Consider the following 27,964-nt stretch of genomic DNA (forward strand, 5'->3'; position numbering starts at 1 on the left):
AGATTACAATCTGCCATAAAGTAGCTCAGGTTGTCACTTTGTGTATAACGAGTAAGGCAGAAATAGAAGCCAAATGTATAAACTTAAATGCTACCACAAGGCAAAACTTCATCTTGCCATTACATTGGGGTGGAACTACAGAATATGGAACAAACATGGGTTATGTATTTATTGTCCTACCTTGTCCCACTCGCTCAAAAGCATTCATGACTGCATGAATTAAAGAGTTTTTCCATTCACAAAATAAATGCCTCTAGTACTGTTTTCTACTTTGACTTATGGTTGAATAATAATTCAGTTCACATTTCACAAACATTTCCAACAGAATCAGAATTACAAACACCACTTTTCAACCAATGCCAGAATATTTTATTACTCAATCGCCATATTTTCAATCTCAGCAACCGTCTCATTCTAATTATGAAACAAAACAGTACTGCCCATTAGCTCATACAACACCATTATGTCTTGACTGATTTGCTGTGTTAGAAGGATATTTTTCAGCAAGTTCAGCTACTTTGCCAACTAAGCTGATGGTGACATATTCATCTTTGCTTTCTCTTAAGTACTCCAGCAGTTTTTGGACGATAACAGTTACATTCTGTGCATTTGTGATTCGGTAGAGCAATTCTAGAGTCTGTTGAAAGAGCACACCACAGAAGATATAACAGTCAGATAGCATGATTAAAATCAGGAAACACTCAAGCAAACTGTACAGATAGGGCAGCATTAATTGTCCAAAGTTTGCATGCACTTCCCACTTCCCAGAATCAATATTCAACTGCAATTTGCAACCTGTAGTGACTCTTAGTTAAGTTAATTTTTTTAAAAATCCCTCCAAAGAAAATGCCAGTGACTAATATAATGGGCAACGGTAACATAGTAATGGATCTTCACATCAATTTTGAAGTAGTACAACACTATCTCATTAGCGTTAGTATTCAAACAGCCTAGGTCAAAGTAACTCTTACCACTCGCTTTATAATTGGGTCAGAATGATCCAGGCACTCAATTATTGTCATTTGGTGCTGAAGAACAAGATTCAAATCTTGCTGAATTACGTATGTGAGGGCTTTTAACCCTGGAACACAAAAATAAAAAATATACACGTTCCAACATGTGTATGTGTGTGTGTATATATATATATATATATATGCAAAATAAAAATATGACCAGTTATTTCATAGAATATCCTTACCCAGATACTTCAAGTTGTTTTTAGGTGATAAGATAAATTTTCCATTACACATGGCTGCCTTCTCCATTAGATCTGCCTTTGGATGTACAGTATATACTGTCTGAATACACTCAAACAAAATTGCTGAAAAGATGTAAAGTAGAGGTTAATGCAATACGGAAGTAACAGATACTTTCAGAACAGTGGTTCTGTATTGTAGTAATGCACAAATAAGAAAATATTGATAACACATTTTAAAACTTAATAAAGTGTAAATAAACAAAGATCAATATTTCAGAATCAATCTCATATCAGCAATCTTACTCTTCAGGTTATGAGAAATCAAAAGAGAAACAAATGTGTGAAGTCTTAAATAAGGCAGTTCAAGTTCAGTCAAAATAAGTTATAAGGAATCCAAATGAACAATTTAAGTAAGACCAAAATGTTAATAACTTGCATAAATCAGTTACCACACAAAGCTTTTATAATTACATAATAATATAGAAGCAGCAGTAGGCAATGCAGCCTCTTGAGCCTACTCTGTCATTCTAGACTACAGTTGACCGTCCACCTCACACCATATGTCTACACTATTTTAATATATTTTGATGTCATTATTAACCTAAAATCTATCAATCTGTGACTTGAACTTACTTAATGATTGAACGCCCTCAGTCCTCTAGTATATAGAATTCCGAAGACTCATCACCCTGTCAATTAAGAACTTTTTAAATGGCTTGTGTTTAATTCTGAGTGGGTCCCTGATTCTAGACCCCATAGTCAGGGAAAGACTTCACTGCATCTTCTCTATCAGGCCCTTTGAGAATTGTGTAAGTTTCTATGCGATAGCCTTCGTTCTTTTAAACTCCAGAAAATACAGACCCAGTCGCTGTGCAGAGAAGGCTTGCACAAGTTATTGGAATACTGGCAGATAGTACTATTTTCTGACATTCACTTTACAAATGTTGATTTATGTGGAATAGTTCATATTGCATCACATGGACTTACATTGAGTAACAGTGAAGTGTAAACGTCAGACTAAGCATTTAGAGCATCATAAGGGAGGCACATCTCACAGGCTACAAATATGCCAATGATCCACTGCTGAATGGGGGTGGGGGGGGAATTAAATCATTTTTTTCAATTAAATGCACCATTTCTTACAAACCAAATTTCAAGCACTTGCAGGTCAGGTATAACACTATACAGACACATTGTAATCACAAATTGCTGCTTATCACAAATCTTAAACCTCCTAAACTATTCGATTGATTATGATAATTACCCCAACTATTACCATACCCCTAAATTGCAACTTTCCAATTCTAGTAAGTGAATTATAAACAACATCAACCTGTGGGCAATATAACACAGTTATCCAACCTTGTTTTAAATAATGAAAAGCTTGCATTCATTATTGATTAAAATTCAAGATTACTGACTGAACTACTTCACACATGAAAGGAAACTAAAATGCCAGCAGGTTTATTTTTCTGTATTTCAACAGACAGTGGTGCTGGTCTATGTGCAAGTTCTCAGTCACGACATTTCATTACACATAATGAGGCATTTCATTACAGTACACAGAAGATTCAGATAACTGTATTTTTGATAAACAAAAATAGTGACCAGAATGAAAATACAAAACTGCCAACTACTGAGTTTTTAATTCAATAATGATTTGCAATCGAAACAGTTGGGCCACAGCAGAATAGCCCTTCCAGCTTCTGGGGTAGAAGGCACAATTACCCCAAATACTGGAGGAGTTCAGTTGGTTTTAAATTAGGGCTTTGGGATAAACTGCATGAATTCACGAGTACAAAACATTCTTCCCAAACAAAGCAGTGTGCCTGGGGGAAATATGTTCAGTGGAAACCAACACTAACAATACGAACGATAACTCTTCACTATGTCTTAGTTTGAGAGTTGATCTACATGGATTTGGTTCCTTCAGATGACACAGAAATAAAACAAGCTGCACTTGCCAACAGTTACCATAAGTGATATTGTGGTTGATTTCAGCTCTTCGCAAAGACTCGTCCAGAACATCGTACATTTGTTCACTTGTTCTGTCCCAAAAAGAATAACAGTACATTTCAGACAGATTGCAAACTGAGATTAATAAGTGCCATGGTAAATACATGAAAGAGAGAAAGATAAATAACAAAAGATTTGCAATTATGTATCACTTATCACAAACTCAAGATGTCTGAAAGTACTTTGCAGCAGTATTTTTAGGCAAACTGGATACCAATATATTCAGTTAGATCCCACACACAGCAATGCAGGTTAACTGTCCCTTAAACAGCAGTGTGGTTTAATTGTCCCTTAAACAGCAGTGTGAGCTAACTGCTACATAAACTTGTTTAGTCATACTCATTGAGGGATCAATATTGATGAATACACAATGCAATCTAAACTCCTTTCTTCAAATAAAATGGGGTTTACATCTGACTGAGGGGGTAGATGAGGCCTCAGTTTAACATCTCAACCAAAAGAGGGCATCTCTGACAAAACTATGTCTCATCAGCACTGCAACAAAGTGTAAAGTTAGATTGTGCTCTCAAGTGACCGAAGAGGAATTTGAATACAAGGCCATGTGACTCAGATGAGCACATGTCAGTGAGCTAAGACTGACAGCTAACAACTAAATTATCAATAGAGATGGTTACACCAATACATCCAATGTGGACTTCTTTCTGTACAATGTGCCCCTTTAATTAGCTTCCTTCTTGATGATGTTGCCTTTTGCTGGTACAGAGCATGGGTATTTCCCTAATATGTCAGCTGAATAACTAAAGATCTCACGAAAGCCTAGAGAGCAAAAGCTGGTGAAATAATAGGAATCAAAGACAGGGGTTTCATTTCTATTGATTTTGTGTACAAATGATTATTACACAATCAGGTGAATGCAAATTTTTATGTTATTGCCTTCCTGTGATAATTCACAGTTGAATTCATATATCAATGAAAAGTCAATTAATTTCTGAACCAAATCTGGCTAATATTTTCAAAGTAATCAGTTTCACCAATCATAAAGAGACTCTTTTTTTTCCAAAACAATGTATTGCTGTCTAAACCCAGAGCAGGTAGCTAAAACACGCTGCTCAAATCCACACACCGACAGAAATGGTGCTTAAATGTTCCCTCCTAGTTTTACACTAAAGTATTAAAAATTGTTAAACTTCAAAAAGACCCTGACTATTTATCAAATTATATCACCAACTTAGGTGGCCTCTGCATTTAACATAAAACTCACTTTTCAGTTACACGTCTACTGTAACATGGTATTAGCAGACAATTCAAAGAAATGTAAAAGTTGAGGATTCAGAAATAAATTTTAAGCACATTGTGATGATGCTACTGCCGCTCTTTAACAAGATTAAGATGACAACCACCTGATGAAGATGCTGTGCTCCGAAAGCTCGTGCTTCCAATTAAATCTGTTGGACTATAACCTGGTGTTGTGTGATTTTTAACGAAATAAAAATCGTTCGCATCATGATCGCCTTCAAAAACTGACCTCAAACATTCAACTCTTACAAAAGGATGTACAGTGCATTTACATTGTGCCAAATTTAGAGAGCCAGTTACTATTGCTGTATAGATATAGACATCAGAGCTTACAAACAAAATAAGAACAAAAGTTAGGGCAGAGTGTACAACTTTAAAGAGGGGACAAAATTACATCTGGTCAAAATACCAAAATCTCTTTTGACTTCTGCTCATTTTCAGCTAAAGATGATTTTATTTTGACGTAACATTTTGAGAGGTGACTTTAAAATTAATCAAAGTCCTTGCATTGGTAGTTGTAATGCATGGGCACATTAAAATCAACTGTTAATTCAGTAATGGCACTGCCTGCTGCTCTTTCAAGCAGTGTTACTACATTCTTCTGTCTGCAATAAACATACTCATTTCCCGAGGGAACACTGAGCAACGCAAGGATTCCTAGTATAACAGTTTCATATCCAAGTATGACAAGATCAACAACTGAAAAGGAAAACTTGGTCAAGAACAACTTACACTGGATCATCCTTTCCCAGTAATCTCAAAATTCTCAGCAGCTGAATCTGGAGCCAAGGTGCTGGTACACTATGATAGTTGAAATCCACTGCAAGTTTTCCTCCAACTACTTGCTTGAGAATTGTTACAAAGCTCCCGGTTAAATCTTTATAGCCATCCGGATTTTCCTAAAATAGAGGAACCAAACTAATACATTTAATTCCAATAAGGCTTAAAAATTGACAACTGCTTCACAAAGTTTCAGATTAGATTAGATTCCCGACAGTATGAAACAGGCCCTTTGGCCCAACAAGTCCATACCGACCTTCCAAAAAGTTACCCACCCAGACTCATTCCTTTACTCTATATTTTCCTTCTGACTAATGCACCTAACACTATGGGCAATTTAGCATGGCCAATTCACCTGACCTGCACATCTTTGGAGTGTGGGAGGAAAGCGGCGCACCCAGAGGAAACCCACACAGACACGGGGAGAATGTGCAAATTTCACACAGCCAGTCAGCCGAGGGGGGGAGTTTAACCGGGTCCCTGGCACTGTGAGGCAACAGTGCCAACCACTGAGCCACCATGCCACCCAAGGTCACTTGACCATCATTCCTGCCCTGCAGCCTGAAGGATTTTGCTTGTTGGTGCTCCAAGTCATTCAAAGCAAAAACCTTTCATTTGATTTCTAACAAATACTAGGTTAGCCACTGTGACTGAGTATTTCTGTCAGGTAAAGGAAGCAGTTCTGTTCCTAAATGTAAGCCAATGACTCCTGCCTAAAAAATGTGGCTTAGAAATATGTTACGAACTAAGCTCAAAAGAACAATTCAGATGGCCCATTAACACTTGGTGACTAGGTTCCCACACTATTACTTGATAGCGTTGCTAAGCAATTCGCTAGAACATTTTAAAAACTATTTCCAATTCATTTAAGAAATTTAAATTTATTATTCTACTTTTAAACTTCGACTGTAAATTGATGGCATTTGAAAAGTTTGTAAATTGATCATGAGCTTTGGCTACTAAAAGAAAATTGCCAACATAAATAGCTTAGCTTCTCCATTAATGGTTACAATATAATACCTTGATCAGCAGTAGGTAGATGTGAAGGGAGGCAGCCATGACTCCAGGGTCCCTGTCACATAGAGCTTTCCTAAATTTGTCATGAATATGCTGAACTTGGTTTGGAGCAATGAGATAAAATTTGTGCAGGGCAAGCACTGCCTTCCGTCTTATTATTTCCCTGTGAAGAAGCAATATTTAGTGTTAGAACACATTTTTAACACAGCATTCACAATTACTTAACTGAACAGTTAGAGAAAAGGCCAGGAGGCAGGGCATTATTTATAAAGCAGTATTATGTTTCTTTCTGCGACACAATTTTCTATTATTAATATCAGCTCCAAGAAACAAAACTTTCCACACCTCCCTAAACTTCTCTTTTATTGATCATATGCTCATTCTCAAACCAAATGTCCTACCAAGTTCACTTACGTGATTAAGAATTTTGTAACATCTTTCTGCATCAAACCCAGCCTCCAAATGCTAGATTTGCACATATAGCTGAAAAAATTAATAAAACAAAGGGGGAGGGAATCTTCTTGGTGGCAAGACCACCAATACGACAGGAAGGACGTCATAAACTAATAGAATTAATACTCCCCCACACTAAGTATAGAAACTCCTCATGAATAACAAACAAATTCAGAAAGATTTTTTTAATATAATACTGTTGCATAAAAGTTGGAAGATTGACCTTTTCAACCTGTTATCAAGGTTTCCAAATTAGCAGTTTAAATAACAACGAGGATCAAAGATCAAAATTCCTTTTCTCAGATCTGGAGGTTCGAGAGCTGACTGATAGAGGATTTGAGGAGGAGGCTGTTTTCAGTTGATGGGAGCTTTTGCTAAGTGTTGGACTTTTAAGACTTAAAAATTTTTTTTTTCAATTTTGCATGCTTAAAATAAAATACTGAGAAGAAGGGGAGTTTGTCACTTTTTTTTAAATAAAAGGGCTGTAGTTAGAGCTTCTTCTTTTAGGCCTTATGAGATAGATTACATTTTTTAAGTGGTCTTAGTGTAATGTTAAAAGATTAAATGAGAATATCTCTCTGGACATTAATGTAATATTAAAGAGTTAGACTGCAAAGCTGAACATTCTGGAAGTGGATGGGGACAACATTGGAGTCACTGAGGAGCACACAGGAGATACAGTGTGATGGTTAGTAGATTTAGAGAGGTGGTTACACTGCAGGTTCAGTCAGATAGATGGGTGACCGTCAGGAGATAGGAAGGTAGTTCAGGAGTCTCCTGTGGCTATTCCTCCCTCAAACAGATGTACCATTTTGGCTACTGTTGAGGGGATAGTCTCTCAGAGAAAAATAGAAGGGGCAGCCAGATCTTGGGCACCAAGAATGAATTTTCTATTCAGCGGGGTTTGTCAAGATTCAACAGAGCAATTGTTATAGGAGACTTTCCTGTCAAGGGCACAGTCAGGAGATTCTGTGGTTGAGAGACTCAGGGGCAGCACTATGGTTCAGTGGTTAGCACTGCAACTTCACAGCTCCAGGGATCTGAGTTTGATTCCACCCTTGGGTGACTGTTTGCGTGGAGTTTGAGCATACTCACAATTTCTGCATGGGTTTCCTCCTACAGTCCAAAAACGTACAGGTTAGGTGGATTAACCACAGGTTACAGGGACAGGGTAGGGGGCCATGATGGAAACATGGCTGAGGGAGGAACAGGACTGACACCTCAATGTTAGATGCTACAGGAAGGTTAGAAAGGGAGGCAATAGAGGATGGGGAGTGGTGTTCGCAATTAAGGAAAACATTCTTGCTGTACTTAGAGAGAATATTTCTGAGGGATTGTCCAGTGAAACCTTATGGGTGGAACTCAGAAATAAGAAGGGCAAGATTACCTGGATGGGATTGTACTATGGGCCCTGCAACAGCCAGAGGGAAATTGAACAGCAAATATGTATAGATCTCAGATATATGTAAGATAATTGGGGATTTTAACTTTCTAAACATTGACTGGGATTGCCATAGTGTTAAGGGCATAGATAGTGCGGAATTTGTTAAATGTGTTCAAAAAACATTTCTTTATCAATATGTAGATGTACCAACTAGATATGGAACAAACCTCAACCTTCTTTTGGAAAATAAGGCCAGACATGTGACTGAACTGTTTGTGAGGGAACACTTTGGAATCAGTGATCATAATTCTATTAGTTTTAAAAAAGGATAGGCCTGGTATAGAAGTTAAAATTCTTCACTGGAATAAGACAAATGGTGTGAGACAGGAACTTTCAAACGCTGAGTACAGTAAATTGTTCGCAGGTTAAGGGACTGGCAAGTGGGAGGCTTTCAAAAATGAGATAATGAGAGTATAGAGGCATTGCGTTCCTATTAGTGTGAAGAGTAGGGTTGGCAAGAGAGAGGAACAATGGATGAATAAAAATATTAAGGCTCTGGTTAAGAATAAGGAGGAGTTATATATTAGGTATAGTCAAGTGGGATCACATGAATCTCTTGAATAGTAGGGGCATTCTTAAGAAAGAAATCAAGATGCCAAAAGGGATTAAGACATAGTCTTGGCAGACAAGATTATGGAGAATCCAAAGAGATTCTACAACTACATTAAGAGCAAAAAAGCAGTTAGGGATAAAATTGGGCCCCTTAACAATCAATTAGATCATCTATGTGTGGAACCACAGAAGTTGGGAGAGATACTAAATGAATATTTTGCGTCAGTTTTTACTGAGAAGAGATGGAGGCGTGGAAACTCGGGAAAATCAATACTGAGGTCTTGAAAATGGTCTACATTTCACAAGAGGAATTGCTAGATGTCTTAAAAAATAAAGGTGGATAAATCTCCCGAACCTGGTCGAGTGTACCCCAGAACATTGTGGGAGGTTCGGGAAGAAATTGCAGGGTCCCTTCCAGAAATATTTGTATCATCTACAGCCATGGGTGATGTGCCAGAGGACTGGAGGGGAGTTAATGTGCCTTTATTCAAGGAAGGCTGTAAGGAAAAGCATGGGAACTATTGACCTGTGAGTCTAACATCAGTGATGGGTAAATTGTTGGATAGGATACTGAGAGATAGGATTTACATGCATTTGGAAAAGCAAGGTCTGAATAGAGATAGTCAGCATGGCTTTGTGCATGGGAAACTGCTTCTCACAAACTTGGCTGAGTTTTTGAGGACGTAATCCAAGGGCAGAGTGGTGGATGTTGTCTACATGAACCTGAGTAAAGCCTTTGACAAGGATCCGCATGGTAGACTAATTAGTGAAGTTAAATAATGTGGGATTCAGGGAGAACTTGCCAATTGGATACAAAATTGGCATGATATTCGGAGTTAGAGGATGGTGTGGTGGAGGGTTGTTTTGTTGGACTGGTGGCCTTTGACCAGCAGTATTCCGTAGGAATCGATGCTGAGTCCACTTTTGTCTATCATTTATGTAAACGATTTGGATGAGAATTTAGGTGGCATGGTTAATAAGTTTGCAGCTGATACCAAAATTGATGGTATAGTTGACAGTAAATGTGGTTATCTAACATTGCAAAGGGACCTTAATCAATTGGGCCAATGGGCTGAGGAGTGGCAGATGGTTTTTAATTTAACAAAATGAAGGTATTGCATTTTGGTAAAACAAACAAGGGCAGGATTTGTACACTTAATGGTATGGCCCTGGTTAGTTTTGTCAAACAGAGATCTAGCAGTTCAGGTACATGATTCTTTGAAAGTTGTGTAACAGGGAGACAGAGTGGTTAAGGCAGCATGTAGTACACTTGCCTTCTTTGCTTAAACCATGGAGTATAGGAGTTGGGACATCATGTTGAGGTTGTATAGGACATTGGTGAGGCCACATTTAGAGTACTATGTATACTTCTGTTCACCCTGCTCTCGGAAGGATATTATTAAATTGGAGAGGGTTCAGAAAAAATTATTAGGATGTTGCCAGAACTAGGAAGTTTGAGTTATAAGGACAGACTGGATAGGCTGGGACTTTTGTGTCACTATAGGCAAGGAGGTTGAGCAGTGACCTTATAAACGTTTATAAAATTATGATCTTAGATAAGGTGAGAAGGTAAGGTTTTTTCCCTTGGGTGGGGGAGTTCAAAACTAGGGGGCATATTTTTAAGGTAAGAAGCGAAAGATTTAAAAGACTGGAGGGACAATGTTTTCACACAGAGAGTGGCTTGTATGTGGAATGAACCATCAGAGGAAGTGGTAGATGCAGGTACAATTATAACATTTAAAGGACATTTGGATAGGTACCTGAATAGGAAAGGTTTGCAGGGATATGGGCCAAATGCAGTCAAGTGGGGCTAGTTGATTTAGGGGACATGGTCAGCATCGATGAGTTGGACTGAAGGGTCTGTTTTCGTGCTGTATGACTCTGTTCCACCTGAAGCGCACTCACTACACAGAAATTGGATTCCTAATGGGACCTCTCACTCAGCTACAGGGAATAATAAAATGAAAATATCCTCATGTTCTAGATTTAGATATTCGACTTCTTCCCAACTTAGTTCACTTACTGAAGGTTCAATTTTAAGCCATATAATTTTTTAAAAATCATTTTCAAATATATTATATAACTGCCTTCAGTCAGTGGAGTTAGCCCTCTGTAGAGCTGCAACAATATTCCATAGATAGTATGTACAAGTCATGGTGCTGCAGGTTACTCGGCATTATCAGTGAGACAAACAAGTATTTTCCAGCCAGCCAGTGTTTGGACTTTTCTTTGTCTGTGTGAATGCACACAATTCAGTCATCTTCATACATTGTGAATTAGAATCATTTCAAACTCCACTCTAAACCTATCAGTTGGCATGGGAGAAAGGGGAAAGAAGTGTAAGAAACATTTATTCGGCAGCCTTAACAAATCACTAAATATTATTGAGAAATAAGTTTATATTATAAACTATAAACAGTGTCAATCTTCTCCCCTCATGGTGAAAATATGACCAAATCTAGTAAAACACAAAACCTGCAATCTACAACATTGACCAGATTCAGATTTGATTGCTCATCTTGCCTTACAAAATACATAATGAATGTTGCAACTTTGTAATAAGTTTTCTTCATATTTACTTACTTAGAATGCTGAAGCTTCTCTTCAATTAGAGGAAGAACTGCAGGGATCATTTCTGGTGGGAATAGCTGGCTAGCAACAGTCAGAGCCATGCACACCTCGAGAAGGTTAGTGCTCTGCAGATCCTGAAGTTACAAAAATAGTTTCCAGAATTGATGAAAAGAGTATAACAAGTCTGGGTTTCACACATCTGCAGACAGTCAATTGCATTAACATAAAAAATACGAGCAGGAATGGATCAAACGGCCCCTCGTGTCTTCTCTGCCATTCAATGAAATCATGGCTGATCTTACAAATGTCGGTCTGAAGTGTTTTATTATTAAACCCAACACTGTACAGAAAAGAAGTGCTTAACAATATCGAAGTTCAAGCACAGAAATAGCTCATCCATAAAGTGTGAAACTCTAAACATCTACGGGACAGGAGGCGGTCATTTAGCAAATTATGTCTATGCCAGCTCTCCGCTGCAGCAACCCAACGAGTATCATTCCTCTGCCCAGTCTGGTCATCCTTAAAGGAGAATGTTACACATTTATTAATTCATGCACTCAAGTAAAATGCATTCCGTAGACATCCATTTAATTTTAGCCCACCTGTTCACTTTGTGAAACCAACCTTTCCACTTAAATAATGGATCCAAAATAAAAATTTACAATCACTATTTGATGGTGGAGCCAAACACCAGTCCAAAAAAAAAGCTGAAGTAATTGCAATCATGATTCATCTCACCCCTACTGATATACTCAACATCGTAGACGTCACTCTTTCGCAAATTCACTTCACTGCACGTGATGTCAAGAAATGGCTCAAAGACCAGGCGAGGGAACCTGTCATAATCCTGGGGACTTTGCTCCAGAACGAGCCATGCTGATTGCAAAGCTGTTCTGGTACAGCTACAACATTGACATCTAATCAACAATGTTGAAATTCTCAAGGTACATCCTGTCCACAAAAAAACAGGGCAAATCTAGTCAATAACTATGTCTTCATTTGTCAATGCTCTAAGCTCTGAATTCACTCACCTCACCATATTTCTTTAAGACACTCCTTAAAACGCTCCTTTGACCCAGGTTTTGGTCATACAGCATATTCGTTTTATATCACATGTGCTATCTTACAATAGTATATTACATTAAAAGCAACAACTTATAGCAAATGCTCATCATTGCATTGATTCACAAAACAGTTAGTATTTCATGCACAAATACGTACCAAGGTTTGGAAATAATTGAAAATTATCTTCACCTCTACATTTACATTTTCCAACTCAACTAAATTATACGAACAAAACGTAATATTTAACCATTTACAATGATACCAAGCATTACTAATAACTCAAACTTCAGTTAATGAAACTGTACATTGATAAAAAATAGTTTTAATTGACTTGTTCAGACATGACAGAGTTCCAGGGCAGCAGGACTTGAACCAAAGCTTCTGGCGCAGAGGTTGGGACACTTCCAAAACATCCCAACAGCCTGCCGAAGTATTCTAAAATTGTCTGGTCATGTTATGACAACTCCAGAGCAGGTGTGCCTTGAACCCAAATCTTCTGGTTCAGACGTGGGCACACCATGTGAATGCACTCAGCCAATGAACGACATCTCGGATCGACAACCAAACTATCTCATTCATGGCAAATTGGCCCATTGCTTATTTCCTCCAGATGCACTGACTCTGAAGCACTTCAAATAACAGCATGTTACAAAACTACTTACCAATCCTACAACACTATGTTCCTCTATTTGTTACCCTCTACAATCATTCTCTATGTATAGACTCAGAGTAGATTAATGAGATTTCTTGAATAGTTCACTATAATTACCCTGTAAAATTACTGCAGTTTCAAAGTCTGTGTGCGTAAAAACATCTTTTAAACTTCAAATGTGAAAGATCGATGTTGTTTGGGCCATCCATTTGTCATCTTTGTTATTCCTCCTGAGTTTTGTGAGATGTAAAGGTAATGGATAACAAACAACATTTTTAGGGTCTTCACTGGCTAGGCCAGCATTTATTGCCCATCCCAAATTGCCCAGAGGGCAGTTAAGAGACAACCACGTGACATAGTCAAAATTATTAAAATTACCCCAATTCTTCAATCGTTAACAATTGCACTAAAATATTTAGGTTTTCATTTGTGCCAAAAGACTATGGTTATTCTCCAATGTAAAATGGAAATGTTTTATTAAATTGAGATTTAAGAGTTTGTTTTAATTTTATATGTGCGCTCTCTCTTCCCTGGCACTTTGCAAACTCCCCATTTTGGAATTTGGTCACTCCTAGACCTCTGCCACGCTAAATTTCAATTGCCTCACAGACTAGGGGGAGTGGATCTCCTGGACATTAAAAACTATCAACTAAGCTCGCTTTTATCTTATGTGAGTGATTGGGTTTGTGCATTGCATTGCATATGGTTAGATATCGAAACCTCTCAGGCCAGGTGTCCCCTTACTAGCTTGCTGTTTTTTGACAAAATGAGGACAGTTAGGGAATATTTTCTTCACCCAATAGTTATCAATACTGTTAAAGCATGGAGGGCAATTCAGCAGAGGGAAGGCAATATTGGCATAACATCTTCTCTTACACCTATAGTGGGTATGCCGGGTTTTCAACTGGGGATGATGGATTCAGGATTCAAACATTGGGCAGCTAGGGGTGTGGCTTGCATGAGTGATTTATTTGAGGGAGACGCAATGATGTCTTTTGATCAGTTAGTAAGGAAATGCGAGCTATCTAACAGGGACCTCTTTAGTTTTTTTCAAGTTTGGGATTTTATTCAAGAAAAGACTACACTTTTGACTGATGCCTATAAATCCGACATAGAGAGGAGGGCGCTCAGTGCTAAGAGTCCACTTTCTGTCAGCACTTTATATCATCAATTGGGACGGCCCCTCAGATAAGTTCGATCGACTTTGCAGGGTGTGGGAGAGAGAGCTGGGTGTTGAGGTCTCCTCAGAGGCATGGGAAGATATTTGGGAAAACGCAAGAAAGATATAAATTTGTAATAGGACCCATGCTTTACAGTTGAAGATTCTCCACAGGGTCCAGTTGGCTCCGGATCATTTGTCAAAATTTAAACCAGGGGTATCTTCAACATGTCCCAAGTGTAAGATTGGTACGGGCATTCTTACCCATTGTCTCTGGTCCTGTGGTAGGCTTCAAACATACCGGAGCGCTGTGGCGGGTGCAATGGAGGGGATTTTGGGAGTAAGGGTGGAGAAGTACCCGATCTCTCTCCTCCTTGGCCTGCCCAGTGTGTTCCCTGTAGATGCGCATAAGACAAAACTTTTCAACATCCTCACGTTCTGCACAACAAAGAATATCTTGTTAGGTTGGGTATCCAAAAATCCCCCGAGCCTGTTGGCTTGGCAGAAGATAGTTATGCCTCATATCCCCTTGGATTTTCTCACAAGTATGATACACCACAAAACTGAGAATTTCTATAAGACATGGCAACCCTTTTGGAATACTGGACACAGATTTGTCTACTACACTAATATGGGCTTTTATATAGCTGGCACGATTGTGCTTTACGAGTCCAATATCCAGAGAGGGGGAACTGCGAATGTATGAACAGGTGAAAATTAATGCTCTTGATATTCGAGTGTTAGTGCTTTGTTTGGCTGAGCTGTATTATTGTTATTTATTAGTTTGTTGTTATTTATTTAGTTAAGTAGTTAGTTGGAGCTTTTAAAAATATTTTTAATACATATTTATATATTTGTACATGAGGGCGGTTTGGGTTTTTTTACATTTTTTGGTGTTCTTCCTTTGTATTGCTTTGAATTGTATTATTTTATATTTGCTGTAATATTTTAAAAATCTATTCTTCAATAAAAGTATATTAAAAAAAAATACTTGCACCAATCCCATAAACACCCTTTGGCACAAAAGGTAAAATCAAACGTAAGGTCTTACAGGAGAGAAGTCAGAGAGAGAGGGCCAGCATGGACCTGCTTCTCTGGGTGCGGCAGCTTCAAAACACTGACTGCCAAAACCAAATCAAACTAGAGAAAAGCTGAGCTGGGAGAACTGGCCACTTCCCCCTCACTGCACAAGTACCCTTCCTCAAACTTGAAAGCCTTTTTCCCGAGGCAATATCCGTCAGCTACAATCAAACTGACCCCAAAACCCGTCCAAGGCCAGACCTCCAGGAACCAGCCTCTTTCATGACCTCTCTGAAAAGAAATCCAAGGACAACACAACCCCGTCAAAGGAGCATCATCATCACAACTTGTATCTTCTACATCTTTTGAAAAATTAACCATATTATTTAAATGACATCTTTCGTTTCATTACATACTAGCAATCTAATTGTAATGTAAACATATGAACCTCATTTGGCCTTTGGGAGAAGAACTCCCTTGATCTAAAATTATAAGGACGTTTACTATTTTGTTTTACATAGAGGAAATCCATCCCCCTTGGAATAAAATTTTAAAATGGCAAATTCAATTAAACAAGCTTGTTGTATCATCACTACAGTTGTTCCTCGCTTTTCCCAATTACAGTTTAATAGCTTAATTGTGTGACAATTGGGAATTTTATTTAAAATTTTAAATATTTCCTGGCATATCAACAAAAATAGTGCTTGAGGAAAAGGCAATAATGCACCAACATGTTGTGCGTCAGAGTGAGAGATAGTTTGTCCACCTCCATTTTCCTTAAGTTATTGCCTCCATCTGGATCATGACTGAATGACGATAAAGGATTCCCAATACTATCCAAGCAAGGGAATTTTTGAACATTGTGCGCATGCTTTGCCTCTTGCACACATGTATTGTTTTCATCCTCCTTGCAGCAATTACCATATAAATTCGAGTAAAACTCAATCTCATGTAAATGTTGACTGCCCATTTTTGGCCAAAAAATCTGGAATTTTTCACACATCTCGTGTAAAGGTCGACCCTAGTTCTTCACATATAACAGATCAACCTTTGTGAGTCAAGGTACTATCATGTACATAAATATTACAAAGAAGAAATGATTTTTTTTCATGCTATTATGCTTTTATGTACAACTTACACCAATTTGGCAGGAAAGATTTAAGATGCATCAGATCAGAGTTGGGGGACAACCTCCCATTGTGTGCAACTCAGCAAACTGTATTTCGTTATGTTTTTTCTTTAATCGTTTAGAGATCAATTGGACTTCTGCTAACGATATGTTATTTTGGACTGTAGCATGAATTTCAGCCCCTCAAAGGTAATGTCCACGTAATAGTTGATCCCATAAATTTAACCTTCATAAATAGTCTAAAAAATGGAACTTTTACACAAGTATATACGGTATTCAGGATAGAGTTAATAGTTACATCGTATAATTCAGATTGATTTGGAAAATTCTGCATGGATTTGTTAAGGGAAAATTGGGCTGCATGGTGGCTCAGTGGTTAACACTGCTGCCTCACAGCGCCAGGGACCGGGTTCGATTCCCAACTCGGGCAACTGTCTGTGTGGAGTTTGCACATTCTCCCCCTGTCTGTGGGGGTTTCCTCCGGGTACTCCAGTTTCTTCCCACAGTCCAAAGATGTGCAGGTTAGGTGAACTGGCATTATATATTGCCCACAGTACTTTTCCTAAAATATATAAATGATTTAGATCTTGATGTCCTAATTTAGTAAAGGGCTGCTTACGATGCCAAAGAAAACAGCTGAATCAGTCACTCAGTCTCCTGAATGTTTGCTTATCGAAAATCAGGGGGAGCATCCGTAGAGGGTATAACAAACAAGGGAGAATATTCATCTTAATAAGTGCTATCCAACCTAAATCATGAGATCAGAAGCGCCTCCCATTTTTGAAGGTCTTGCTTGATTTTGTCAAATAATTGAACAAAATTAGCTTTAAACAGCCAATTAAAAGCTGGAGTGATGAATATGCCCAAATACATAAAACCCTGCTGTGACCACTTAAATGGGAATCGAGATTTGCCCTCAAGACCTAGCACCTTCATAAGATCACCCATAAGTGTAGCCTCTGATTTTGCAAAATTAATCTTGTACCCCAAAACGGTGCCAAACGTGCTGACACATTACATCAGGCGAGGCATCGAAATGCTGGATTTGACAAAAAAAATGCAGACATCGTCCACATACAACAAAATCATATGTGACTTTGACCCCACTTCTGGAGCTGTTATATTAAGATCCCTACGAATGGCCTCCACCAATGGTTCAATTACCAACGTAAAAAGCAACAGCGAAAGGGGACAGTCCTGCCGACTGACCCTAAAAATGTTAACATTGCTTGATTGTACCTCATTGGTGATGACCGCAGTGAGGAGTCACCGTGGAGAACCCATCATATAAAGGCTTCGCCCAAGCCAAACCGCTCCGGAGTATAAAAAAGGTACGGCCACTCAACTCAGTCAAATGACTATCACCAATCCCTATTTTTGACTCGCTTGAATTATATTAAGCAGCCTCCGCACATGATTGGAGGATCTGCAGCCCTCTATGAAGCTCATCTGGTCCTCTTTAACAATAGAAGGCAACATAGTCTTCAGCCTTAACGCAAGAGTCTTAGAGAAGATTTTAATGTTCACATTTAAGAGTAAAATGGGCCTGTAAGAAGGTTGTGAATGTGAGCAGATGGTTGGAGTTTTGTACAATCACTACATTTTAATGTTGGAGATGCTGAATTTGTTTTCTCAATTTAAGTGCTGGAGAATAATCCAATAGATTTTGGTCTGTTTAAGAGTAAGCAGAAATTCAAAAAAGATCTGCAGCAGAAAAGCACACTTTGGCTTTTTTGCCTTATCACAAAGAAATGTACATGTACATGGTTTAAAGCTGGAACATAGCCTTGTCTCAAAACATTATAGTTATCTACTCAATGACTTCATATGACATCCAGACTGAAAAAACAAAGCAATGATTACAATACCATGTATCCTACCTGTTCAGCATGCAACAAGGAAGGTTCAATTAAATTTGCAAAACATTTCTTGAGAAAAGAGAATTAAATAGGATTGCTAGCACTGTGTAAGACAATTAAATGGTTTGCTCCTATTTATTTTTGTACACTTTAGGTCAATCAATTGGTATTTTGCCACCCCCAAATACAAAGCAACAGTAGAGCTAACATGACTCATCATTACTTCTTGAAAGGTAATCAACCCGAAACATTAATCATTTCTTTCGACATAGGCACTGTTAGATCTGTCAAGATTTCCAACATTCTGATCTTTATTTCAACTTTGCTTCTTTCCAACCACAGGTGGCTCTTGTAACAAAGTTTTACACACTAACAAAATGTGTTATTTTAATGTTAGGATATTCTTAATGTAGCAATTCAGAAAGAGTTACTTTCTACTAATGTTATTTATCTCTGCCTTTTAAAGTAAAGTCACATTTTTGCTGAAGTTTCCTTGGTCTATTTTTCTACACAACGCTGTTACTTGCAGGGTTTCCGACTTATACTGAATCAGTTGTGATGATTCACTCAAAGGTTAAAAGTGAGTCACAAGTCTATTTGAAACTGAATAATTATAAGCAATGCATGATGCTAAGGAATTTCACTGAAAAATGTGAGTAGTTGTGGAAAACCATCTCAAAAACATCAGCAAAAACAAAATCATAGGATTACAGTACATACAATAAAAGCAAAATATGACCTATTCAGTTATCATAAACCAGAAGCTCAATTTGTATCAGCATGGATCAGAAACGAAGAGAAAGGAAACTTGAAGGAAAAGTGACAATTTTTCTTTTAGAATGAGGCATACAGGACAGAAAGAAAAAAATGAGAAGTAAATGATTCTGCATTACTATTTTCTACAGCAGACTTTAATCCCATTTTAATCTTTGCTGACCGTGTTTATGGAGTACCATCCCAGAAGGCCAAAATAAAGAGGGGTAGAGTTGCAAATTAACTAGGATTGATTCAAGTCAGTATTTTTTGTGAAGCAGTTATGATTAATTATAAATCCAATATACTCTCACTTACCTTTAATACAGTGTTCACCAGTAGAAGCAGCAGTTGATGGCTTTCATTTAGAAAGAGAGACACGGCCAAGTAACCTAGCAAAAATAAACAAAAGTATTCATATTATTCAAATTTAATTTCCACACTGTTTTCTCCATTGCACAACTTCAGGATAGTAGATCACATATTTCCATGAAACCCTCAATCCCACTCCTTGACAAAACCAAATGTTACATTTAGTGGGCACAGGCATGCACTTTCGCTATTTTCGCCACCTAGTTAACCTGGCTGAAGACTGTAAAAGTCACATTCTACACAACGGCATCTGCAAATCAAAATAACATAGGAGACTGTGCATTGAAACTACAAGTTTTCTAATGATGCAGCCGCCTAACTGTGCAGCCATTTTACTGTCTCCAATGCCAGGTCTATATCAAGTACATGTAGTTGAAGAAAACTCAGGAAAGCCAAAGCATTGTAGATGCAACAATCCATAAGACTATCATCATGAATACTGCGATTCCCAACAGGAGCCTGAAGCAACTGCAATGCAGTGACCTGTGAGCTTCCATACAGTAAAATTAATTAATTTTAACTTGGAAATAAGTCTTGTGCAATTCCAATTAACTTGCAACATTCAAATTATGCATAGTTTAGCATTTGTATTTTCTTACCTTTAATAAAAATGAAAGCAATATTTAATAGCACACTAAGCTCTCCATTCTAAAAATCTGTTCGTCAGAAATACCAATTGACTGGAATTTTTTTTTGAGTAAAATCAATTGCCGTCATTATTTTCATCCAGTGTTTTGGGAGCAGAAAATGGAGGATACAGTATTAGGATAACTAAACTTTTTATTACTGCTTTTATATCTGCTTTATGTTTCAAGTTAATGTTAAAATCTATGATTTTTCCAGTTTATATGCTTGAAATTAAGCATTCTAATGTCACTCTATAATTGAGACAATTGCAGACAAGAGGGGTTACAATGTATAATATTTGTTTTCCTTCTTCCACAAAGAATTTTGTACTGGGGGGGATACGTTTTCAAGTTACTCATAGTTCCACGCCCAGGTAACAATTCTTGCTCTATCACCTGGACAAGCACAGTATCATATTATCTCATTATGGAGCAGGATCATACTGAATTCAATACGTCCTCAGTGGACAACAGATGATTTAATCACAAGCGGTGGGAAGGCTGTTCCACTTCCTCCCTCTGCATCCAGCCAATTGTAGGATCACCCTTGTTATGACCGAGATCCATGGAGCACAGATCAGTTATTGGGCCTGCAAGTATTAACTGGCTGCTGAGCCACCAGGACAGTTTAACAGATTATTTACAATTTAAAAATTGTCTATTTACTCAATGTGTTTGAAGAGGAAACATACCAACTCTTTTTTCCATTAGACTGCCCTGCTGAGCTAGTTTGATGGCGTGAATGTATCCAAAGGAGGCCTCATAGCCCAGCATTTCACAGTAGATTAGTCGCACCAGACATTCTCGCATCTGTTTCTGTAAAAAGAATTAAACAAAGGATTACTTTCCTCCTGCCGAATATGACTCCTCGTTGGGTGCTAGTTTTACTGACGTGAATTATTTCAACGGCAGGGACATTGCAACAAGATTACTCCTGTATTCAACCAAACTCCACACTGTTACATGATTACATGATTAAAAATATAGTCAAATTCCTGAGTAACTCAAACTGACACCATACTTTTCTCACCCATCCCCTGCTACACCTCCTCCAGACCCTGACACTGCACCCTGCTCTTCCAAAACTGACAAGACTAGACCCAATCCAAACCTTATGCTGCCAAAACCATTCTGAAACCAATCACTACCATCTCCAGTCCTGACACCATGTCACTAGATCCAACATTCACCTTCCCTATTGCCCCACCAAACCTAACCAAAACACTGCATCACTTACTTTATCACTTTGCACACTGGCACCCTAGCCCCTTCGTACTTGGCACCCTATCTAGATAGTGTCCAATTACGAGCATCTCACCCTTACTCATCTGACATCCTATCCCTAGCATCGACACCTTCCCCAGCTGGCACTCTACTGTTGGCACCTTAGCCAACTGTCACCCTGCTATGAAATCCATCTGGTACTCTAATATTACACTTACCAATTCACTGATGTAGTCACAGCTGTCAGAACATTTACATTTCAGAATTTAGCTGCTGATTGCTCGGTAAAGGAGGTGTGGTTTGACTTCCTTTTTCTATTTCAAAAATATACTTTATTCATAAAATTATTTGGATCTCTTCACAATTGGTCATGCCATTCTTGTGCACACATTATATTGCTTTACATACAGACATCGAAATTTATTTTTCCTATACACTAGTCTGTACATTTACTATCCAGCTCTTCTGCTGAGGCGTCAGCAGAGCCCAAATGACTGCATGGGCCCCCTGTTCTTCTTAAGCAGGCAGATGTTACACGGTGGTCTTTCCCCACCACGCCTTGGCGGCAGCTGCCCCAAGCTTCAGCGCGTCCCTCAACACGTAGTCCTGGACCTTGGAATGTGCCAGTCTCCAACACTCAGTCGGGGTCAACTCCTTCGGCTGGAAGATCAACAGGTTTTGGACCACCCAGAGAGCGTTCTTCACCGAGTTGATGATCCTCCAGGCACAGCTGATGTTCGTCTTGGTGCGCGTCCTGGGGAACAGGCTGTAGAGCACGGAGTTCCGCATCACGACGCTGCTTGGGACGAACCTCGACAAACACCACTGCATTCCTCTCCAGACTTCTTCTGCATAGGCACATTCCAGAAGGAGGTGTGTGACAGTCTTGTCCCCCCCCCACAGCCGCATCAAGGGCAGCGTGCGGTGCGGGAGAGAGTACGGGCGTGCATAAAGGATCTCACAGGCAGAGCCCTTCTCACCACCAGCCAAGCCATGACTTGGTGCTTGTTGGAAAGTTCTGGCGATGAGGCATTCTGCCAAATGGCTTTGACAGTCTGCTCAGGGAACCGCTCGATAGGATCCGCCCTCTCTTTTTCCCGAAGGATCTCAAGGACACTACGTGCTGACCACTTCCTGATGGACTTGTGGTCAAAGGTGTTTTTCTTCATAAATTTCTCCACGAAGGACAGGTGATACGCAACAGTCCAACTACTCGGAGCGTTCCGCGGCAGCGAGGCCAGGCCCATCCTTCACAACACCGAGGACAGGTAGAATCTCAGTACGTAGTGACACTTGGTGATGGCGTACCGGGATCCACGCACAGCTTGATGCAGCCACATACAAAGGTGCCCATCAGGGTGAGAGTGGCATTGGGTGTGTTTTCTCCCCCGTTGCCCAGATCTTTATACATTGAGTCCCTTCGAACCCGGTCCATATAAATTGGAAGATGGCCCAGGTGACTGCAGCGGCACAGGTTCTGGGAATAGGCCAGACCTGTGCCACGTATAACAGCAATGACAGTGCCTCACACCTGATGACCAGGTTTTTTCCCGCGATGGAGAGCGACCGTAGCTTCCATCTGCCCAGTTTCTGCCTCACTTTGCTGATACGCTCCTCCCAAGACTTGGCGCATGCCCCAGCTCCCCCGAACCAAACACCCAGCACCTTCAGTGGTCGGTCCTGACGGTGAAGGGGATCGAGGATTGGTCGGCCCAGTTCCCGAAGAGCATGGCCTCGCTCTTGCCTCGGTTTACCTTGGCCCCCGAGGCCCGTTCGAACTGGTCGGCATATGCACGAGTCTGCGCACGGACAGCGGATCTGAGCAGAAAATGGCGACGTCATCCATGTACAGGGAGGCCTTAACCTGTAGGCCCACGCTGCCAGGAATCGTCACCCCTCTCAGGCTCGCATCCTTCCTGATGGACTCAGCAAATAGCTCTATGCAGCACACAAACAAGGCAGGAGAGAGACGGCAGCCCTGCCTGACTCCAGATCTGACTGGGAAGCTATCTGATTCCCACCCATTGATTGAGACTGCACTGACAATGTTGGTGTAGAGCAGTCTGATCCAATTGCAGATTCCCTCCCCAAAGCTCATTTTGGACAGAACATCTCTCATATACCTGTGTGATATCCTGTCAAAGGCTTTCTCCTGGTCCAGGCTGATGAGGCAGATGTCCAACCCTCTGTCCTGCACGTAGGCGATCGTATCCCTGAGGAGTGCGAGACTCTCAGCGATTTTCCTGCCCGGTACAGTACAGGTTTGGTCAGGGTGAATCACCGACCCCAGAGCAGACCTGACCCATTTGGCGATAACCTCTGAAAGAATTTTGTAATCTGCATTCAATAATGAGATTGGTCTCCAATTTCTGATTTCCTCCCTCTCCCCCTTCCATTTGTAGATGAGGGTGATGATGCATTTCCTCGTGGATTCACTCATGGTACCTGCGAGAAGCATACTGACATACACCTCCAGCAGGTCCTGGCCAATCAAGTCCCACAGAGCGGAATAGAGCTCGACCGGTAAGCCGTCGCTTCCGGGAGTTTTATTCTTTTCGAGGGCCTTGGTCAGCTTGTCCAGCCTCTCCCGTGTTCTGTTGTCTAAGACCTCCGTGATAGAGGACAGGAACGACTGGGAGGCCGCGTTGGCAGTTGGCTTCGCGTCATACAGACTGGCATAGAAGGATTTGCTGATCCTCATGACGTCAGCCTGAGATGACGCTATCGAGCCATCTTCTTCCTTCAGGCTGCTGAGCACGGAGCTCTCTTTGTGCACTTTCTGGAAGAAGAAACGTGAGCATGTCTCATCCTGCTCCACCGAGCAGACCCTGGACCGGAAGACTAGCAGGAGAAATTGCTGTAACAAGTTTACATAGGTAATTTTCATTGTAAATGTTGATACAGTAATTTGTAATGACCTTTAGAAAATTAGCAATAGTGTTGGAGGTGTATTTTTAACGATTATCCACTGTCCACCACTCACATTTCATCTAAAGATTAATCTTAACTCCCTAAATGTAATGTCATGCAAGTGGGCTTTCTTTTTTTTTCTAAAAACCCTGTAGCCTGATGTTCAAAAGAAAAATTAGTTAACAATGACAAACTCTCAAACAGGAAAAATGTTTATAGATTCCCATTTCAAAGAAAAATATGAAGTCACATTTATTGTTGTACTTGTTCGCGTCCGATATTTACTTGCCCCCATAAATGCAGGACAACTGCAGTTGTTTCATACCACAACTCTCCAGCTATAAAATGATAACACAAGCTGGAGGGGGTTCAGAAGAGATTTACCAGGACGTTGCAGGTATGAAAGGTTTGAGTTATAAAGATAGGCTGGGAGTTTTTTCACTGGAGCATTGGGAAGTTGAAGAAGTTTATAAAATAATGAGGGGTATTGGTAGAGTTAATGGTAATTGTCTTTTTCCCTAGGATGGTGGATTTCAAAACTACAGGCACATTTTTAAGGTGAGAAAAGAGAGGTTTACATGAGGGGCAATTTTTTTTTACATAAAATGATTCGTGTGTGGAATGAATTTCCTGAGGGACTGGTGGATGCGGATACAATTACAACAATTAAAAGACATTTGGATACGTACATGAATAGGAAAAGGTTGGAGGGGCATGTGCCAGGAACAGGGTTAGAGTGGTGCTAGAAAAGCACAGCAGTTCAGGCAGCATCTGAGGAGCAGGAAAATCAACGTTTCGGGCAAAAGCCCTTCATCAGGAATCCCAAAACGTCAATTTTCCTGCTCCTCGGATGCTGCCTGAACTGCTGTGCTTTTCCAGCACCACTCTAATCCAGAATCTGGTTTCCAGCATCTGCAGTCATTATTTTTACCATGGGCCAGGAACAGGCAGGTGGGACTAGTTTAGATTTCGGCATGGTTTGGTTGGACTGAAGGGTCGATTTCTGTGCTGTATTTATGAAAAGGTGGAGTTAATGTATTGCTTTAGATGATGAATTCTTACCAGTGATATGCTAGGAGCAGAGACCTGTTCTTTTAATGCAGCTAGTTCCTTCTTTATTAATTTTTCCTCATCCTAAAATCAAAAACATTTAAATGTTAAAACAAAAAGTAGTATTCAAGTGTAACAAATTTCAACTTATATCATATTGATTTAGTAATGAAGACAGCACTCAAACGAATACCAATAACTTTTGTTCAATTCATAATCTAAACATGAAAGCTGATATCACCCCAGAATGCAATATTAGATTAGATTAGATTACATTACAGTGTGGAAACAGGCCCTTCGGCCCAACAAGTCCACACCGACGCGCTGAAGCGAAACCCACCCATACACCTAACACTACGGGCAATTTTAGTATGGCCAATTCACCTGACCCTGCACATCTTTGGACTGTGGGAGGAAACCGGAGCACCCGGAAGAAACCCACGCAGACACGGGGAGAACGTGCAAACTCCACACAGTCAGTCGCCTGAGGCGGGAATTGAACGCGGGTCTCTGGCGCTGTGAGGCAGCAGTGCTAACCACTGTGCCACCGTGTCGCCCACAAAGAACAGACAAGATGTTTTTTTATACATAAATTTGTTTCAAAAGTTTCAAAATCCACATAAATGAAGCTACATTTTACAAAAAAAAGGAATAGGAAAGCAACTGTGGAAACTATTCAGAGTTCAGCAATACAGACACAGAAATTAAGAAAACTACTGTACGTGGAATTCTACAATGCTAATAGAACAAGAGGCTATTGGTTTAACAGTTGGTTCAATGTTAGTTAGTTTAATGTTAGCTAACTAACTTTTGCAAAGAATATCAACACTTGGAAGGGACTCTGGGCAGAGCAGCGCCAATTAAAACTTTGGATACTGTGATTGCACGGGGTGTGCTGAGGAACTATGGGTTTCTTCCAGTTATGACAATCCTTACCTCCATCAGCACCATGACCCCCGCCTTAACCCCATCAGCACCATGGCCCCTCTCCTTATCCCCATCAGCACCATGACCCCCCTCGCTCCCCATAAGATAAATGCCTATTAACATTTATCTTATGATCATACACTTAAGCAATACAACAACAAATTCTTATGGAAGTTTTAATTTGATTGTAAGATTTATTTTTTTAGAGAACTATGATGATCAGAAATACATTGCCTGAATGGTTGAATGCAGGAACATGGAAAATAAATGTAAAATATTGATCCCCTAAAAACTGCTCTATCAATCAATTAGATTATGGCTGATCTTCTGCTTTGATACCACTTTCATGCAGTTTGCCCATATCCCTTTGATATATTTAATATCTGGAATTCTACTATAGAGTCATAGAGCATGGAAATAGACCCTTTGGTCCAACCCAATGTCTGTCGTGAAAATACTGAATGACTGAGCCTCCACAGCCCTCTGCAGCCCACCTTTGGAATGCTGTGTACAATTCTGGTCTTGGGGGGGATGGGTGCAATGAGGGGTGGAGGTAATGGGAGCTGAGGTTAATGGGGGAGGGGAGTTGGGGTAATGAATGTTGATTGGGGGGGTCTGGAGATAATAGATGGTAATGGGGAGGTGGCTGGAGTCATGCTGCAAAGGGAGGTAAGGGGGGCTCATGATGCTAATGGGGGTAAGGGAGTCATGGTGCTGATGGGGATAAGGGGAGGGTGAAGTCTCTGAGACCCCTCCAGCTCCCTGACCCCCACAGCCACTCCCTGACCCCGCACAGCAGCTCCCTGACCCTCTAGTCGCTCCCTGACCCCTGACCCCCCAGTGGCTCCCTGACCCCTGACCCCCTAGTCGCTCCCTGACCCCTGACCCCCAGTGACTCCCTGACCACTGACTCCCTTAGCCCCTCCCTGACCCCCGACCCCCCAGTCGCTTCCTGACCCCTGACCCCCCAGTGACTCCCTGACCCCCCTAGCCCCTCCCTGACCCCTGACCCCCCAGTGACTCCCTGACCCCTGACTCCCCTAGCCCCTCCCTGACCCCCGACCCCTCCCCAGTCGCTTCCTGACCCCTGACCCCCAGTGGCTCCCTGACCCCTGACTCCCCTAGCCATTCCCTGACCCCTGACCCTAACCTGCTTCGACGCCAGTTCAGTGATTCCTCTGATCAAAGCTCCGAGCCTGGAGGCGGCGGCAAGTTTGGCGCCGGGCTCGAGGGAGAGGAGACTCGGCAGCGCCGAAAGGGTCTTCTCCATCACGTCGCTCATGGCGCTGCCTGCCGGAGGGAGCAGGGAGAGAGTGAGGGTGCTGCCTCCCCGGGGCCCTGGCTCACGCCATCTTTCCCCAGACAGTCACTTCCGGTGTGAATCCGGAAACTTTATTAAAATCCGGGTCTGGGAACACTGTCATTCCAGGATCAGCCAAGGGGGGGCAGCACTGAGCCAGCTCTGCATCTCAGTACAACACCATCCACCAGAATGGAGCTAAAAACCACACAACACCAGGTTATAGTCCAACAGGTTTAATTGGAAGCACACTAGCTTTCGGAACGTCGTACATCCCCAGTCCAACACCGGCATCTCCAAATCATCAGAATGGAAACTGCAACACAAATAGAGACACTCAGATTTACACCAGGGAAACAGACCCTTCAGTCCAACTTGTCTATGCCAACCAAATATCCTCAATTAATCTAGTCCCATTTGCCAGCACTCGGCCCATATCCCTCCAAACCCTTCCTATTCATATACCCATCGAGATGCTTTTTAAATGCTACAATTGTACCAGCTTCCACCACTTCCTCTAGTAGCTCAGTCCATATACATACCACCCTCTGTGTGAAAAAGTTACCCCTTAGGTCCCTTTTAAATCTTTCCCCTCTCACTTAAAACCTGTGCTGTCTAGTGCTGGACTCC

The 27,964-nt window shown here is 40.6% G+C and overlaps 1 protein-coding gene across 1 annotated transcript in view; it reads right to left on the minus strand.

Moving 5' to 3' along the window:
- The window catches only part of ap4e1 (adaptor related protein complex 4 subunit epsilon 1), a 65,787-nt gene extending 38,409 nt beyond the window's left edge, over positions 1-27,378 (minus strand). Inside the window, exons 1-11 of the mRNA XM_043677376.2 lie at positions 27,185-27,378; positions 25,120-25,191; positions 20,616-20,739; positions 19,244-19,317; positions 11,301-11,422; positions 6,272-6,431; positions 5,204-5,370; positions 3,173-3,246; positions 1,199-1,321; positions 972-1,081; positions 498-637 (exon numbers count right to left, since the gene is read on the minus strand). Coding sequence (XP_043533311.2) covers positions 498-637; positions 972-1,081; positions 1,199-1,321; positions 3,173-3,246; positions 5,204-5,370; positions 6,272-6,431; positions 11,301-11,422; positions 19,244-19,317; positions 20,616-20,739; positions 25,120-25,191; positions 27,185-27,316 — 1,298 coding nt within the window. The 5' untranslated portion in view covers positions 27,317-27,378. The remainder of the gene's footprint in view (positions 1-497; positions 638-971; positions 1,082-1,198; positions 1,322-3,172; positions 3,247-5,203; positions 5,371-6,271; positions 6,432-11,300; positions 11,423-19,243; positions 19,318-20,615; positions 20,740-25,119; positions 25,192-27,184) is intronic.
- Between the last annotated feature and the right edge of the window lie 586 nt (positions 27,379-27,964).

This window comes from Chiloscyllium plagiosum, unplaced genomic scaffold (assembly GCF_037043375.1).
Source record: "Chiloscyllium plagiosum isolate Xiang-an unplaced genomic scaffold, Cpla_swu_hap1 HiC_scaffold_39, whole genome shotgun sequence".
Lineage (NCBI taxonomy): Eukaryota > Metazoa > Chordata > Chondrichthyes > Orectolobiformes > Hemiscylliidae > Chiloscyllium > Chiloscyllium plagiosum.